At 38.3% G+C, this 16,355-nt stretch overlaps 1 protein-coding gene across 1 annotated transcript in view; it reads left to right on the top strand.

Annotated features, from left to right (window-relative positions):
- The first annotated feature begins 3,768 nt into the window (after positions 1 to 3,768).
- Positions 3,769 to 16,355, top strand: part of LOC106879631 (DNA-directed RNA polymerase II subunit RPB3) — a 21,344-nt gene continuing 8,757 nt past the window's right edge. The window contains exons 1-4 of the mRNA XM_014929292.3: positions 3,769 to 3,982; positions 7,842 to 7,891; positions 13,574 to 13,695; positions 15,504 to 15,632. Coding sequence (XP_014784778.1) covers positions 3,897 to 3,982; positions 7,842 to 7,891; positions 13,574 to 13,695; positions 15,504 to 15,632 — 387 coding nt within the window. The 5' untranslated portion in view covers positions 3,769 to 3,896. The remainder of the gene's footprint in view (positions 3,983 to 7,841; positions 7,892 to 13,573; positions 13,696 to 15,503; positions 15,633 to 16,355) is intronic.

Below are 16,355 nucleotides of genomic sequence, written 5' to 3'. Positions count from 1 at the left end.
CTATACACATACATCTCTCACAAATCAAATCTCTAAAAAGATAGACAAGCATCATTGCCTGTCTTTACTCAAAAATATAGCTATAGATTTTGGACGGACATGATGAAGAAATGGTAGTCAAAAAAATAAAACAGGTGGGGTACCTATTCAATAAGGTCAACATATAATTACACATATATGCTCGTAATTTTTACTTTTTTAAAAGTCAAAATAATGTAAGTGATAAAAAAAAAATACAAGAACAGTTAAGTTAGGTTACAACACCATTTCTTCGAAGATTTCCTTTTACTGGCTTTATTTCTTATAACTCACAGGGTTTGGGCTTTAAAAAATAAAAATATTTATCTATATATATATAATTATAGTAAGGACCTGTAATCCTTTAAAGGATGTTTTCATCCTAGTTCTCCGGGTTTTTACCAATGTTCAGTGGAAAACTAAATACGTTAGTTTTGCGTTGATGGATATGGGTATCTAAATTATTTATGAACAAACGGATGTCTATATATCAATTTCTCCATTTTACTTCTTTTTCCTATTCACTACTACTACTACTACTACTACTATTACTATTACTATTATTATTATTATTATTATTATTGACGAACTGGTAGAATCGGTGGCACGCTGGACGAAGTGCTTAGGGGTATTTCGCCCGTCGCTACATTCTGAGTTTTCACCTTTTCGGGGTCGATAAATTACCAGTTGAGTACTGGGATCGATGTAATCGACTATCCTCCTCTTCCCCAAATTTCGGGCCTTGTGCCTGTAGTAGAAAGGATTATTATTATTAAATAGCGGGTTAGAGGAGAGAAAGTGCGACGACGTTCTCGGGGAAACTCTGGGCGTCGACGAGGATCAACTTCCAGAAATCCCTTGCCTGGCAGTGCTACCGAGGGGTGCTGCCCGTTGGGGATAAACTTTACGGGCATAGGAGTGCCGTCAGCCGAGCCTGCCCAAGATGCGCGCAGAACGACGAAACCGTTCTGCACGCCCTCGCCCAGGGCCCAAGCATTGCTAACCTGTGGGTTTATGTCGAACACCAGCTGTCGCATGTAGGACGTATCCGACTATCAGCTGAATCCATAGTGAAGATTGCCCCGCCGCCCTCCTTTGGCCGGGCGGGGCAGACAATTTTTTATTTGTCTGGTGACTGTAGCAAAACAAGTAGTATGGTGGACTTGTTTGAAAGGGCTAACGTCAGACACTTTTCTCTTTAGCCAAACCCTCATCAACTTTTTCAAGCTTCACTTGAAAAGGAAAGTGAGGGAAGTGTTGCTTTCTAGCAAGTTTGTTGAAAGGTGGGTGAATGTTGGAAGAATGGCCAGTGTGAAAGGACTAATTCTGAGCATGCACCTGTAAAAAGGGAATCAAAGGAGAAGGGCTCTTGCCCTGTGGTTCAGGCATCCGTGGCTTTTGTGGGTTTTTCCACGAGGACCTTAAAGCACCTCCCCTATTGGAAGTTTAATTTGTTTAAATTTTTAATTGTTATTTATATTATTTACACGCTGTAAAACCCTTTGTATCGTCCTGTTTTTGCCTTTTATGGTGTATGTCATTTAATGTTTTTGTATGTGAGCCCTTGTGGCTAATGAAAAAATAAATTTATTAAAAAACTCACAGCTTATTTCGCTGAGTATGATGGAAAGTGTCAGCTGTCCACAGCCAGCAGACTAAGGTGACACTTGTTTACTGGTCATGCTTCAAGATCCCTGCCAAGAATTCTTGCAGTTCCAAACAATGCTGATTTTTGTAGGTGTTCTACCCTCACACTTGCACCGATCTTTTTCAGCTATGTTGGTAGCTGAGTGCTGATACTTCCAAGTGTACCAATTACTATTGGTATTGTAGTGACGCATGTCTACTCTCTTCATTGACCACAACCTTCGTATTTCCCACTTTAAATCGTCATAGTTTTTTTCTTCTTCTTTTACATTGATCCTGTTGTCACTGGGACATGCTATGTCGGGGAGAATTCTCAGTTTTGTTAGCAGTGGCGTTGTAGAGAAGAGACCCAAACAAGGGGTATTGTATCGATAACCTTAGCCCATAACTCTGCTAAATGCAGAATTTAACATTTTGACCAAGGTGTTAGCTACGAGCCATCCTAAAAAGATCCATCTACGACAACCTCCACCTAATACGGTACATCATAGAGACAGTGGATAAAGAACTTGGCATGAGTGGGGCCCTGATCAATTTGGATCAATCCAAAGGTCTTGATAGGGTCAACCACCTGAACACGTAGCTAGTGTGTGCTGCCCGGGGCGCCTCTTCCGCCCTCACCCCGGACCCCACGAAAAACACATTACCTACAGTAGACCCAAAAGTGCTGCCCGGAACGGACTGCCCCATCCCACCCCTAGCTACGCTAGTGTACCTGTACCTGGCGGTGGTCCTTCTTGTGAAAGGAACGCGTTCGATGGCCAGGCGATCTATCTATTGTCAACCTTCGCTGCGTGGTGGACTGAGTATGTGACTGATAATGTGCTGACACTACAAATCCAGCACTTCCTACAGGCATGGAAGTGCCGTCAGCCGAACATGTCCAAGATGAGAGCAGAGCGACGAAACCGTCTTGTACGCATTCGTTCAGTGTCCGTGCATTGCTGACATATGGGTTTATGTCGAACATCTGTTGTCACGTGTGGGCGGATCCGACTATTAACGGAATCTATCGTGAAGATCACCCCGACGCCTTCTTTTAACCGGGAAGGGCAAGCAGTTTTTACATGCCTAGTGGCCACGGCGAAAGAGGTTGTATAGTGGACGAGACTGAAAGGGCTGACAACAAACACTTTCATTTTTCACTTGAAGTGGGTGGAGAGTGAAGCGTTGCCTTCCAGCCGTTTTGTTGAAAGGTGGATGAAAGTGGCGAGAATGGTGCGAGTGCACAGGCTTGCCCTGAGCATACGCCTGTAAATCGGAGATAAGGAAATCAGGGTACCCATGGTTTTATGTCTTTTTTTGTTTGTCCCTGAGCAGCTCTTGAACGTCTCCTCTTTATTGAGGAATACTCGTTGTTAAAATGTTATCAGCTTTTTACTTTTTTTTTTGTTACACCTATTTACACGCAAAATCCTCACAGTAACATACGCACGCACGCACACACACACACAATATTTTGTCCTGTATCGTCCATAATGTTTTTCTTGATGTAGACTAGGGGCGAACTGAGCCGTCGGTCAATTGGACACTGCCCGAGGACCCGGAGCTCTGAGGGGCCCCGCACTCTATATGTTAACTCTATTGATATCAATGCTAAGGGGCCCTTAGCATTGATATCAATAGAGTTAACATATAGAGTGCGGGGCCCCTCAGAGCTCCGGGTCCTCGGGCATAGTCCAAATCAAACTGCTTCAAATAGTAATAGAGATAACTCCTACTAAATGTGTTAAATGCCTTTCTCTTTAGTTTTTCCCACTCACTCAAGAGTTAACAAGTAAAACAGAGACAGGCAGAAACAAGAAAAATGCCACTGTTACTTGAATACTATACAAATATGTCTTTAAAAAGACTTTTCTTTTAAATTTACCAAAATTTAATTTTTCAATAATTTTTCAAAAATCTATTATTCATATTTACTGTTGAAAAGATCTCAAGGATCGAAACCGCTTCTGTAATGTTCTTTATAAAAGTATTTTGGCATTTTCTACTTTGTCTTTTTTCCATATATATATATATATATATAGAGAGAGAGAGAGAGAGAGAGAGAGAGAGAGAGAGACTATAATCCAGTTGGTGACCAATGTGATATATTGGTTTCCATACTTTTATCTCTGTTGTTAACTATCAGCTTGAGAACACACTTCCACAATATAGTTCTGTTCGTCTTCAAGAAATTTCTTCGCAATTATCTTTCTCTCTCTATTCCATGTGTTTAACACTCGCTATTCATGCCTTACGCCAATCGACCTGTTGTAAGCATCTCACAGCTTACTGATGAGAATATCAAATTCGTTTTGGAGGACACAGACCTCAGGTAAATAAATACCCTTTTCATCCTTTGCGGGTCGATAAATTAAGTGCCAGTTGTGTGCTGGAGTTGATGTAATCGACTAGTCCCCTCCCCACCACCAAATTTCAGGCCTTGTGCCTATAGTAGAAAGGACGCCAAAAGGATTATTATTATTATTACTATTATTATCCTAAAGCGGTAAGCTAGTAGAATCGTTAGCACGTCGGACAAAATGCTACGCGGCATTTGGTTTGTCTTTTCGTTCTGAGTTCAAATGCCAACGAGGTTGGAGCACTGGAATCAATATAATTAACTACCCCATCCCCCCAAAATTTCAGGCCTTTTACTTATAGAAAATAAAAGAAAAAAGGTTAACCAAAAAAAGATTATTATTATTAAGTGCCAGTTGATTACTGGGGTCGATGTAATTGACTTGCCCCATCCTCCGAAATTGCTGGCCTTGTGCCAAAATTTGCGACCATTATCGTTATTATTAAGGCGGTAAGCTGGCAGAAACGTTAACCCGTCTGCCTTTACGCTCTGAGTTCAAATGCCGCCGAGGGTGGCTTTGCCTTTAATCCTTTCAGGGTCGATAAAATAAGTACCAGTTGAACACAAGAGTTGATGAAATAAGTACTAGTTGGGCACTGGAGTCTGTGTAATAGACGAACCCCCTCCCCCCTAATTTTAAGCTTTGTGCCTATACTCGAAAGGATTATTATTATTATTATTATTATTATTATTATTATTATTACTTGCTCACACAACACAACTTTGTTTCTTCCTAATTCTCAGTCGAGGAGCAAGATTCTTTAATTCTGTAATAGCAACATATCACCCAAGACTCTTCTCTGAACTCCTTGGAAATAGTTGAGGAAAAATACCGACTAAATTTTGCAGAGTTTTTGGAATATCTGTCCCTCGAAGTCCCATACTGTATGCGAAAGAATAAAATAAAAGCGAGGATACCAGTTTTCTCTACCCCCTTTTTTAAAATAGTATTCTTGTGTTACTTATCATGAAAATAACGATTCTGGTCCCCGTTTCTATACCTTTTTCTTTTCTTATGAAGCAACTCTGTCCTAAGTTTGTTCCAGAAAGTTTGTCGTATAAAGAATTTACCACTACAAATTTTCAATATGTCTACATTGTCTACAAAGAGAAAGAAGAGCGATTTAATAGAATCAAACAAAATTACTAGGTCAAACATATAATCGAGTCATTTTTTTAAAGCTTACAACACAGGCTTAAACGAACTTGATGAAAACATACATCATCATGATTGTTTATTGTTCCATATGTGACATATCACATTGTCCCATATGTGATATGGCACATTCCAATCATTCATGGTCCAGCATTATCTTGCCTATGAAGCCCAGCATCTTCAGATCTTACTTCACCACCAACTCTTACTGTATCTCCTTGTTACCATCTACTGTCACAACACAGTACCTTTTACTGATCAACCTTATGTGTATACACACACACACACACACACACATATATATATGGTTGATTATGAAGGTGGGCTACACACGTGGTACAAGTACTTGAAGAACTGAGTAAAGCCATTGATTGATTTTCCACCGGCAAAGCATTAGGATTGAATGGCATTCCAATGGGGACCATCAAGTGCTCAGCTAGCATTGAGTGCCATCTGCACAAACTGCTGTACCTGTGCCAGTGCTGAAAAGTGCGGTGCCACTGGACATGAGAGACTAGTATTGTTACCATGTACGAGAAGAAAGGGGGTAAAAGTGATCACAACAACTATAGAAGAATCTCCTTGCTAAGAGAAGGGTTTAATTCCTGTGGTCCTAAACAAACTGAAGAAAATCACTGAAAGGGTTTATTCAAAGTCTCAATGTAGTTTCAAACCAGAATGCTCCAAAATTGACATGATCTTCGACAATTACAAAACAAATGCAGAAATCAAAGACAACCACTTCACATCACTTTCATCAACTTCATGAAAGCCTTCGACCTTATGAGCAGATATTGCCAAGATTAGGTACCCTCCAAGGTTACTCAGTATCATTCGGTCATTCCTTACAGACATGAAAGGTGTCTTTTAGTTTGATGGTTCTTTCTCAGAATGCTTCAGCATTTGCAGTGGTGTGAAACAGAGTGTGTGCTCACCCCTAGCCTCAATCTGAGTGTGTCTTAACTGCTGGCAAAATCCAAAGTACTCATCAGAAACCTGTTGTTTTCAGATGATGTGGACATGGTAACACTCAGAGGAGCAACTGCAATGCCTCATGGACAGTTTTACAAGTGCCTGTCAAGACTAACTTGACCATCTCTCTAAAGAAGGCAAAAGTGCTGGGCCATGGTCTTGAGCACCCCACTGCCATTGCCATTAACAATTGTGAGCAGTCCAGAAGCTTACATGCATTGGTTCCAACATCCTGGACAACTTACATCTGGAGTCTGAGATCAATAGAAATATTGGAAGAGCAGCCACAACACTTGTTAGGTTGATGAGAGCCTGGGAGAATAGTAAGCTAACAGCACACACCAAGGTTGCAGTCTACAGAGCTTGTGTTCTCAGCTCAGTGCCTTCCTTCTCTGGCCTGAGAGGGATCCTAAACATCAAGTAGAATGACTGAGTCACCAATAAAACCCTGGCTTGCATGCAGTTACTCTGCCTCCTTATCCAACTGCAACAACAATGCAAATCTTCCACATCTTATGGCTGTGTAATTAATTTGCCATATTTTAAGAACCATCTAATTAATCATCAACATTTTAAGTACCATGTAATTATGTAATTAATCTAAAAATGTTTTAAGTGAACTGTTGCTATTTATTACTTCTATTTTGGGATATGACTATATTGTAGAGACCCAAGTCGATCAGTGCATTTTATGATGTGTGTGTGTGTATACATACACCAGGTGTAGGTAGGGGTGTGTGGTCGATAGGTTTATTTCCAAACCACATAATTTTGGGTTCAGTCCCACTGCATAGCACCTTTGGCAAGAGTCTTCTACTACAAGCCCAAGCTTAATAAAGCCTTGTCAGTGCATTTGGTAGATGGAACCTAAAAGAAGCCCATTATGTGTGTATGCATATCAGCAGCAGCAGCGTTTAATGTCCACTTTTTCATGCTTGCATAGGTTGGACAGTATTTGTTGAGGTGGATTTTCTACAACTGGATGCTCTTCTTGTCACCAACCCTCACCTGTTTCCAAACTAGGTGACATTTCCCCATGACTTGACATGCTTTCACAGAATATTGGAAATGGACAAAGCTTGCATCACAGTGATGCCTGCTTGCAAACTATCAAGCAATGTCAAGGCAAGGAACACACACACACACGCGCGTGCGCGACAGACTTCTTTCAGTTTCTGTCTACCAAATAATAGAAGACCTGTGCCAAAGATTGAGCCTGGAACTGTGTAGTTGAGAACAAACTTCTAACCACACAGACACACAAATATTTCTCAACACTATATTTTTCTGTGTGTGTTTGTGTCTCCATGTTCTGACATCATGTGATAGTTATAAATGATTGTCACTGTCATACAAGCTGTGTTATTCATTTTCAATATCCTGCAAAAATCATGTCTAGTCTGAACAAATATTACCTTGCTTAGGAACCAGTAAAGGTTGATACAGGAAGAACTCCAAACTAGAAAAATCTACTTCAGTAAATTCTGTCTGACTCATGCAAGCATGGAAAAGTTGATGTTAAAACGATGATTATTATGATAGTCACTGATATCATCATAATTAGAGTTATTATCAACATCATAATCACTAATATCATCATCAACACCACTGCCATCATCAGAATTTTTGATCTCATCATTATCAATGTTTTAACATCTACTTTCCACACTTCAACTAATTTTTCTCCTCTTCTCCTATATTCAGCTCCGCCAATGCTCTTAGACGAGTATGTATAGCAGAAGTACCTACCATGGGTGAGTTATCACATTCTTTTTCTCATTTCTTCCTAACACTTATTTTCAGTTGAGCTACTACAGCATACTCGACATCAGTGTATCTCAACCATTTTTTACTTATGAACCCCTCTGATTCCTATTATATTCTGCTTGACCCCCCCCCCCCCAGCTATTCAGTGTCTTAAAAAATCCTATTGTATTTTTAATAGTTATATATTATTAGGAATTGTATAAAAAAAATTAAAATATTTTACATATTGTAGAAGTATAACCAATTTACTGCAGATAAATTTTAACAACAAAATTTTATATGGACCCCAGTCGAGAACCACTGCTCTGTATGGTAGCTTGACCATCAAGAAATAGCAATCAAATCTCTTTAAAAACACAGTCCACCATCTTAAAAGATGGGAGGATATATTTCATAATATACTCTGAGGTACACTGTGTCTGAATAAGACAGGATGGTCATGGCTGACATGCTTTTGATCATTCAGCATCAACTTGGGGCTAGGCAACTACAACCACCACCTGTTTTTGCTTTAGTTCCCTGCTGTTACAACATTGATTCCTGTTATGTATTGATACATATAAATGCATCTTCTCCCTCTCATGAGGATGTGTATTAGATAAGAGATTGATGTAAAAAAAAAAACAAGGCTGCATCTGCAATGCTTGCTTGACATTGTGGATTTACACTGTCTTCTTTCACGACAAACATTTTAATAATAAATTTCAAAATAGCTGCTAAAAAATAATCTTCCAACTATTTTCTAAAATAAATGAATGGAGAAAACTGAAGTGAAAGTTAGTTGTGTGTTGGGTGAGACAGATAAAAAACAGAGTGAATGATAAATAGATATTTAGCATTTCTTATTGTGAAGAAAGTAACTTATTAAAATTCAACAGAAAAAAAATAAATATTCAGTAGTAAATTTTATTAAGAGAAATTTAAAGAATGGAGGTTTATCATTTTCTTTTCAGTTAATAATAAACGTATTTCTTTTAAAAGAAGGAATTTATTATTTTTTGAAGTGGTAGCTTAATGTCTATTAAGAAATATGTTTCTGTGCATGTGTGTGTACACACACATGGACAAGCAGATAATACTGTTGTCATTCATATATTTTTATCTGTGTGTACATTTCTATACATGTCAATATGCTTAGAGTCAACCTAGCTAAAACCAAAATCCTAATAAGTAGGAAGGTAGATAAAACACAAACCCCTTCAGGTAGATGGCCCTGCTCAGTATGTAGAAAAGGAGTAGGTAGTAACTCTATAAGATGTACCCGGTGCAAGCTATGGACACATAAGAGGTGCAGCAACATCAAAGGCAGGTTAACTAGCAAGTTAGTTTTTGTTTGTGGCAGATGTTCAGGTGCAATAAAGACTGCAAACAAACAGGAAACAACTTCTATCTCATTCCAGGGAGAAAAACTAGAGCTAATCGATAGCTTCCGCTATCTGGGCGACCAAGTTAGTAGTGGGGGTGGGTGCGCTGAAAGTGTAGCTGCTAGAATAAGAATAGCCTGGGCAAAGTTTAGAGAGCTCTTACCCCTGCTGGCGACAAAGGGACTCTCACTCAGAGTAAAAGGCAGACTGTATGACGCATGCGTCCGAACAACCATGCTACATGGCAGTGAAACATGGGCTGTAACTGCTGAGGACATACGTAAGCTCGCAAGGAATGAAGCCAGTATGCTCCGTTGGATGTGTAATGTCAATGTGAATACCCGTCAGAGTGTAAGTATCTTGAGAGAAAAGCTGAACATTAGAAGCATCAGTTGTGGCGTGCAAGAGAGACGATTGCGCTGGTATGGACATGTGGTGAGAATGGAGCAGGATAGCTGCGTGAAAAAGTGCCACACCCTAACAGTTGAGGGAACCCGTGGAAGAGGTAGGCCCAGGAAGACCTGGGCTGAGGTGGTGAGGCAAGACCTTCGTACATTGGGCCTCACCGAGGCGATGACTACGGACCGAGACCTTTGGAAATGTGCTGTGCGTGAGAAGACCCGGCAAGCCAAGTAAGATCGTTGCCAGTGCCCCTGGACTGGTTCTTGTGCGGGTGGCACATGAGATGCACCATTTTGAGCGTGGCCGTTGCCAGTACCGCCTGACTGGCTCCTGTAGGAGTTTCGTGCGAGATCGTTGCCAGTGCCCCTGGACTGGCTTGTGCGGGTGGCACATAAAAGACACCATTTCGAGCATGGCCGTTTTCGTGCGGGTGACACGTAAAAGCACCCACTACACTCTCTGAGTGGTTGGCGTTAGGAAGGGCATCCAGCTGTAGAAACTCTGCCAAATCAGACTGGAGCCTGGTGTTGCCATCCGGTTTCACCAGTCCTCAGTCAAATCGTCCAACCCATGCTAGCATGGAAAGCGGACGTTAAACGATGATGATGATGATGATGAAAGGCAGAGGGAAAGATGTGGACAGAATAGAGATTCAAATTTTTGACTTGTCTTTGACGATAGTTTTGAGAAATGTCTGTGTGTTTGTGTACATACAGAAAAAGAGAGGTGGGAGTTGCAAACCAAACTGGAAGAACAGCAGAACTATCATCATTTCTTGTAGGAAAGGGAAACTAGGAGTGGTTTCCTGGAACATATTCCCAATGCAGTACAACTGATTCTGAGAGAATGAGGGAGAGGAAAGAATTGATCCCTAGTACTTGACAGGTATTTTATTAACCCCAGGCAGATGAAATGCAAAGTTGACCTCACTAGGATTTGAACTCAGAACACAAAGAGCCTGAATAATAACCTCAAGGTAACAATTCTGTAAGTTTAGCAACATTTCTTCCAGCTCTTTACATTCTGAGTTCAAATCCCATCAAGGTCAACTTTGCCTTTCAGGGTTGATAAAATAAAGTATCTGTTAATTCTTGAGTCAATAATTAATCCCCTCTCCCTAAATTATTGACCTAATGCCAAAATAAGAAAGAATTATCATCATAGTAAGGGTGATGCATGACATGTAAACCAAATCGCATGTAGTATGTAGTTATGTCCCTTCATTAATCTAAATTCAAATGTTTGGGTGGGGTGAGCACTGACCATGTTCCTTCTCATTTTAATATTACACACACGCACACGCACACACACACACACACATACACATACACACAGGGTGTGAGGGGTAAATTGTTGCCATTTTATATTTTTAATTTCACACATTGTTTGTTTTTGGTTTTGTCAACTACACAGTATAGTAGGATCAGTTGGGCACAGTCTGTGAGAAAAACAGCATCATGACGCCATCCACACTGTCAGAAATTTGGAAATGACATGCTCTACTCATTTCACCCTTTTTGGATAGACTTGTGACTGGTGACGAAAAATGGATTTTCTATCGAAATGTTAAACGCTGTAAATAGTGACTTGGTAAAAGGGAAAAAGTTCAACCACAGCCGAGAAGGGAACTTCATGGGGAAAAGGTTCTTCTCTCTATCTGGTGGGATTGCAGAGGAGTAATTCACTTTGAATTGTTACCACCTAATGCAACAATCAATGCTCAAGTCTACCGTCAGCAATTAGAACGTTTGAACCAAACTTTGAAGAAAAAAGACCTGCTTTAGTGAATTGAAAAGGAGTGATGTTTCATCAGGACAATGCACGACCCCACACTGCAAAGATCACATCACAAAAGATTGGAGAGCTTGGTTGGGGAAAAATTCCTCATCCACCTTATTCTCCCAACCTTGCTCCTTCAGACTCCCATTTGTTTCGTAGTTTACAGAATCATTTGGGGGACATAACTTTCGCAAGCCAGAAGGAGGTCGAAACTGATATTTCAGAGTTCTTCGCTTTGAACCCAAAAGAGTTTTACATTGATGGGATTAAAAAGCTTGTAAATAAATGGAAGGAAGTCATAGATAATCAAGGAAAGTACATTGATGATTAAATTGCAATTAAATATAACATTTGATCACATGTTTTCTTTATTCAAAATTCGGACAGAACTTATGGGATGACCTGATATATATATATATATATATATATATATATATATACCGGAGTAAGCACATGAAATGTGCAACAAGTTGGAAAAAAGAGTACTCAAATACCAGAGGTAGAGTAATATGCTTTATTTAAAAGCAGCAGAAATATAACAAAAAATACGTTACTCTGAGTTTCACGTTTCCGTTCATCGGACAAACAAAACTGTCCGATGAACGGAAACGTGAAACTCAGAGTAACGGTTTTTTTGTTATATTTCTGCTGCTTTTAAATAAAGTATATATGTATATGCGCATACATATATATATATATATATATATATATATATGTATATGCATATATATATATATATATATATATATATATGTATATGCATATATATATATATATATATATGTATATGCATATATATATATATATATATATGTATATGCATATATATATCTATATATATATGTATATGCATATATATATCTATATATATATGTATATGCATATATATATTTATATATATGTATATGCATATATATATATATATATATATATATATATATATGTATATGTATATGCATATATATATATATATATATATATATATATATATGTATATGCATATGCATATATATATATATATATATATATATATATATATAGTAGTGAACTGGCAGACTTGTTGGCACGCTGGGCGAAATGCTAAGCAAGATTTCATCTATCTTTATGTTCTGAATTCAAATTCCGCCAAAGTCGATTATACCTTTCATCCTTTCGGGGTCAATAATATAAGTACCAGTTGAGCACTGGGGTTTATGCAATTGACATACTCCCTCTCTGAAATTGCTGGCCTTGTGTCAAAATTTGAAATCAATATTGTATATATATATATGTTCTCTATTTAAATTAAATTTTTTATCGAGTAATGCCAATTGTTTTGCTCTTTTATCTTTTTATTTTAAACTATATCCACCTGCTCAAGGAGAAACCACTTCTAGCTGCCTTCAGTAGGCAATCTCAACACCACACTTTTCAGTTGCAGTTCAAATCAGTGTTTTAATGGTACACCAAACTGAGTACTCATAATTCATACAGCTGACAAAAAGTCTTCGTATATATATATGTGTGTGTGTGTGTGTGTGTGTGTGTGTGTGTGTATACATATATACATACATACAGTAATCAGTTGCCATATCACAGTTCACCTATCGTACCCTCAGTTAATTGAGGGTTTCTGTGGCCAATAGGTATTTATATTTTGGGGGATTTTAATTATTTCTGTGGTAAAATAAGCATTTTCATGCCTAAAAATTAATATATAAATGTGCAGTAGAGTACTAAACTGTATAACACATTAATTAAAATATATTAAAAGAAAATACGTACTGTGCCATAGATGAGTAAACAAAGAATCATACATACTGTATGGAAAGCGAAACTCAGGAGGCGAATGTGTGGTGTTGCTTTTGCATTTAAAATAAAATAAATATATACAAATTATAAAAAATAAAAATATACTGTTTCTACTTTGCGGATTTTCACCTATTGTAGGGGGTTTGGGAACATAGCACCCACGATGATCAAGGGATTACTGTATATATATATATATATAGTACCTGTAATGTTAATCAACTTCCTGTCTGTCTTTTCTCTTTAGATGTTGTCACGTGTCAACCTCAGAACTAATTTTTATACATGTATTAATTCCCTTTTAATTTGCTGCTGCTGTCGTTTATATTTTGTTAGCCATTGACTGGGTCCAGATGGAAGCCAATTCCTCGGTATTATTTGATGAGTTTATATCCCATCGTATTGGTCTCATTCCTCTCACCAGTGACGAAGTGGTGGACAAAATGGTTTATTCTAGAGTGAGTAGCAGCATTACCTGAAATTTTTCTTTCTTATTCTTCTCTTTCTTGTATTGCTGTTGTTATGTCACCACTTTTATGTTCTGAGTTCAAATCCTGACAGAATTCACTTTACTCTCCATCCCTCTGGGTTAATAAAATATGTATTAATAGAACCATTTTTGTATTAGTTTCATAATGATGGTACCTCAGCATCACCAACTCATCATCATCATCAACTTCTGGACAGTATTGTCTCAAGTCCTCGGTCCATATATCTGTTTGTCCAATTTCCATTGTGTACAGGTGGTTGAGATCACAATATTGCCCCTGAACAGGATGCCAGTCTGTTACAGGGTGACTCATTTACAGTTGAGTGGACTGAAGCAATGTAAAATAAAGTGTTTTATTCAAAAACAATGCACTGCCTGATCCAGAAATTGAAACCACAATCTTACAGACATGAGTGCAACACTCTAACTACCAGGCCACAGTCTCTGACTAAAACTAGTAAAATCTAGAATTAACCCTTTAGCATTCAGTTTACCATGTCTAATGTAATGCTTATTTATTCACAGTGTTTTGAATTAATCATGCATTATCTCATAGCTTTGAGATTTCGATAATGTAATTGCTTGTTTTTAGAATGACATTGTAGGGTAGGTGTGAGGGGCTGGTTCTGGCTGGTTTGGAAATAAAACAGGTAGAATATTTGGGCCAGATATGGCCGGTTTATTATTTAACAAACTATACTCCTATTTTTTTGTATACAGTCATAAATATTTTAATAAATATATTTAATAAACTTGTATTCAGTTTGAGAATTTAGATAGTGTGATTTTAGGGCAGAGCTGACTGGATGTGTCTTGCATTAAACTCTCACCAGAGAATGCCTCTTTACTTCTGTCTTCCAAGTAAAGTATAGAGTTTCTTATAGAAAAAGTAAAACAAATTTGAAAAATATAACAAATTTATACAATGCTACAAAATGGTTGGCCAAGCAGTTCCAATACAGTTTGGCAGGTTATAAATAATTTGTTATAATTGTCAGATTCCATTTGTCTGTTTTGACTTGGTTTTTACAGCTGGATACCCTTCCTGATGCCAACCACTTTACAGAGTGTACTGAGTGTTTTTTATGTGGCACCAGCTCCACTGCTTTTTATGTGGCACCAGCTCCACTGCTTTTTATGTGGCACCTCAGTTTTAGGATATCATTTCTCTATACTTAACTTAAACTGGGGGATAGACATAGGCTGTTGTTAGTCAGTTTTTAATATGAGAATAAACGAGTTGGTTCAGTCTTCACTCCAAGTTGTTGATGGTCCTGTAGTTCAAACCATGGTGTCTCTACAATTTGTAGCCAATGTGCCAACATTAGAGATCATTATTATGACACTGTATATTCTGAGTTCATTGTTGCTTATTTGTAAAAACTTATTTGTTTAAGGGGTATAAAACAAGTACCTGTCATGGGGTTAAAATGACCTTTTGTCATCATTATTATTGTTACCAAATGACAAAGAACCAAATTAGTTTGTTATAAAACAGTCTTAACCCACCCTCACTCTTTCCACTTTGACATAAACTCTCTCTCTCTCCCCTTCTTATCTTTTGTATCTTTCTCCTTATCTCTCTCACCTCCTCCCCCACTCCCCCTTACATTCTTTCCATCCCCCATTCACTTCTTTCTCTGTTTCTCCCACTCCTTCTTATTCTCTCTTCCCTCTTGCTTCCCCTTCTCTCTCCAACTCTCCCTTCTCCCTCTCTCCTGTTAATTTTCCATGACATCACTGCTGATCTGATTTGGCTTATATTTTTCTTCTCAGGATTGTGCATGTGAGGACTTCTGTAGTGAATGTGCTGTAGAGTTTACTCTGGATGTTAAATGTCTTGATGACCAGACAAGGCATGTGACCACAGCAGATCTGATAAGTAAGAACCCCAAAGTTGTACCGGTCAGTATTGCTCTTGTCTCTTCATTATCACAACTTAACTATTAGTGATACCTCTCATATGTTATAATGTCTTAGACTTGACTTTTGTTTCATACAATAGATCACGTATGTATTGTGTATGTTTGTCTGTGCACGTGGTGTGCTCTTATGGTTGAATGGTTTAAAAGGTTTGATTGACAATCATGAATTGCTGAGTTCAATCCTACTGTGTAACATTTTTCACAAGTGTCTTCTACTGTACCCTCAGGTCTCTCTAAGCTTTGCAAATGAAATTGAATGGACAGCTCCTAAGATGGGAAACCCATAGTCTGGACTGTTTTCTATGTGCTGTATCTCTTGTATTCACATACACATATTTGTATACACACACTCTTTGTTTACGTGACAGCCTGACTTATATTGTGCTTTATTATGTCGCATTCACACTTACACAGACATTCTAGTTGACAACCAATAAACCTTACTTTTATACATTTTACTGGTCAAGTCTCTCTCTTTCCTTGTTGGCACTTACCTCATTCCATCTTTTGTTTTTTCTTATATTTGTGCCAACCATCCTTCGTCACCATCTCCTGGTTGCACGGTCGTCTACACACTGTTTTACCCCAAGTTTGCATGAAGATTATGTTAAAGGTACAAATGACTCAACCACAATCACTATAAAATAATGAACAAGTAGTTCTGCTTATTTACAACATTTCTGTATTCATTTGTTCATTAGTT

Source organism: Octopus bimaculoides, chromosome 16, assembly GCF_046866305.1.
Source record: "Octopus bimaculoides isolate indiv1 chromosome 16, ASM4686630v1, whole genome shotgun sequence".
Taxonomy (NCBI): domain Eukaryota; kingdom Metazoa; phylum Mollusca; class Cephalopoda; order Octopoda; family Octopodidae; genus Octopus; species Octopus bimaculoides.
This window is presented reverse-complemented; position numbering and strand designations above follow the sequence as displayed.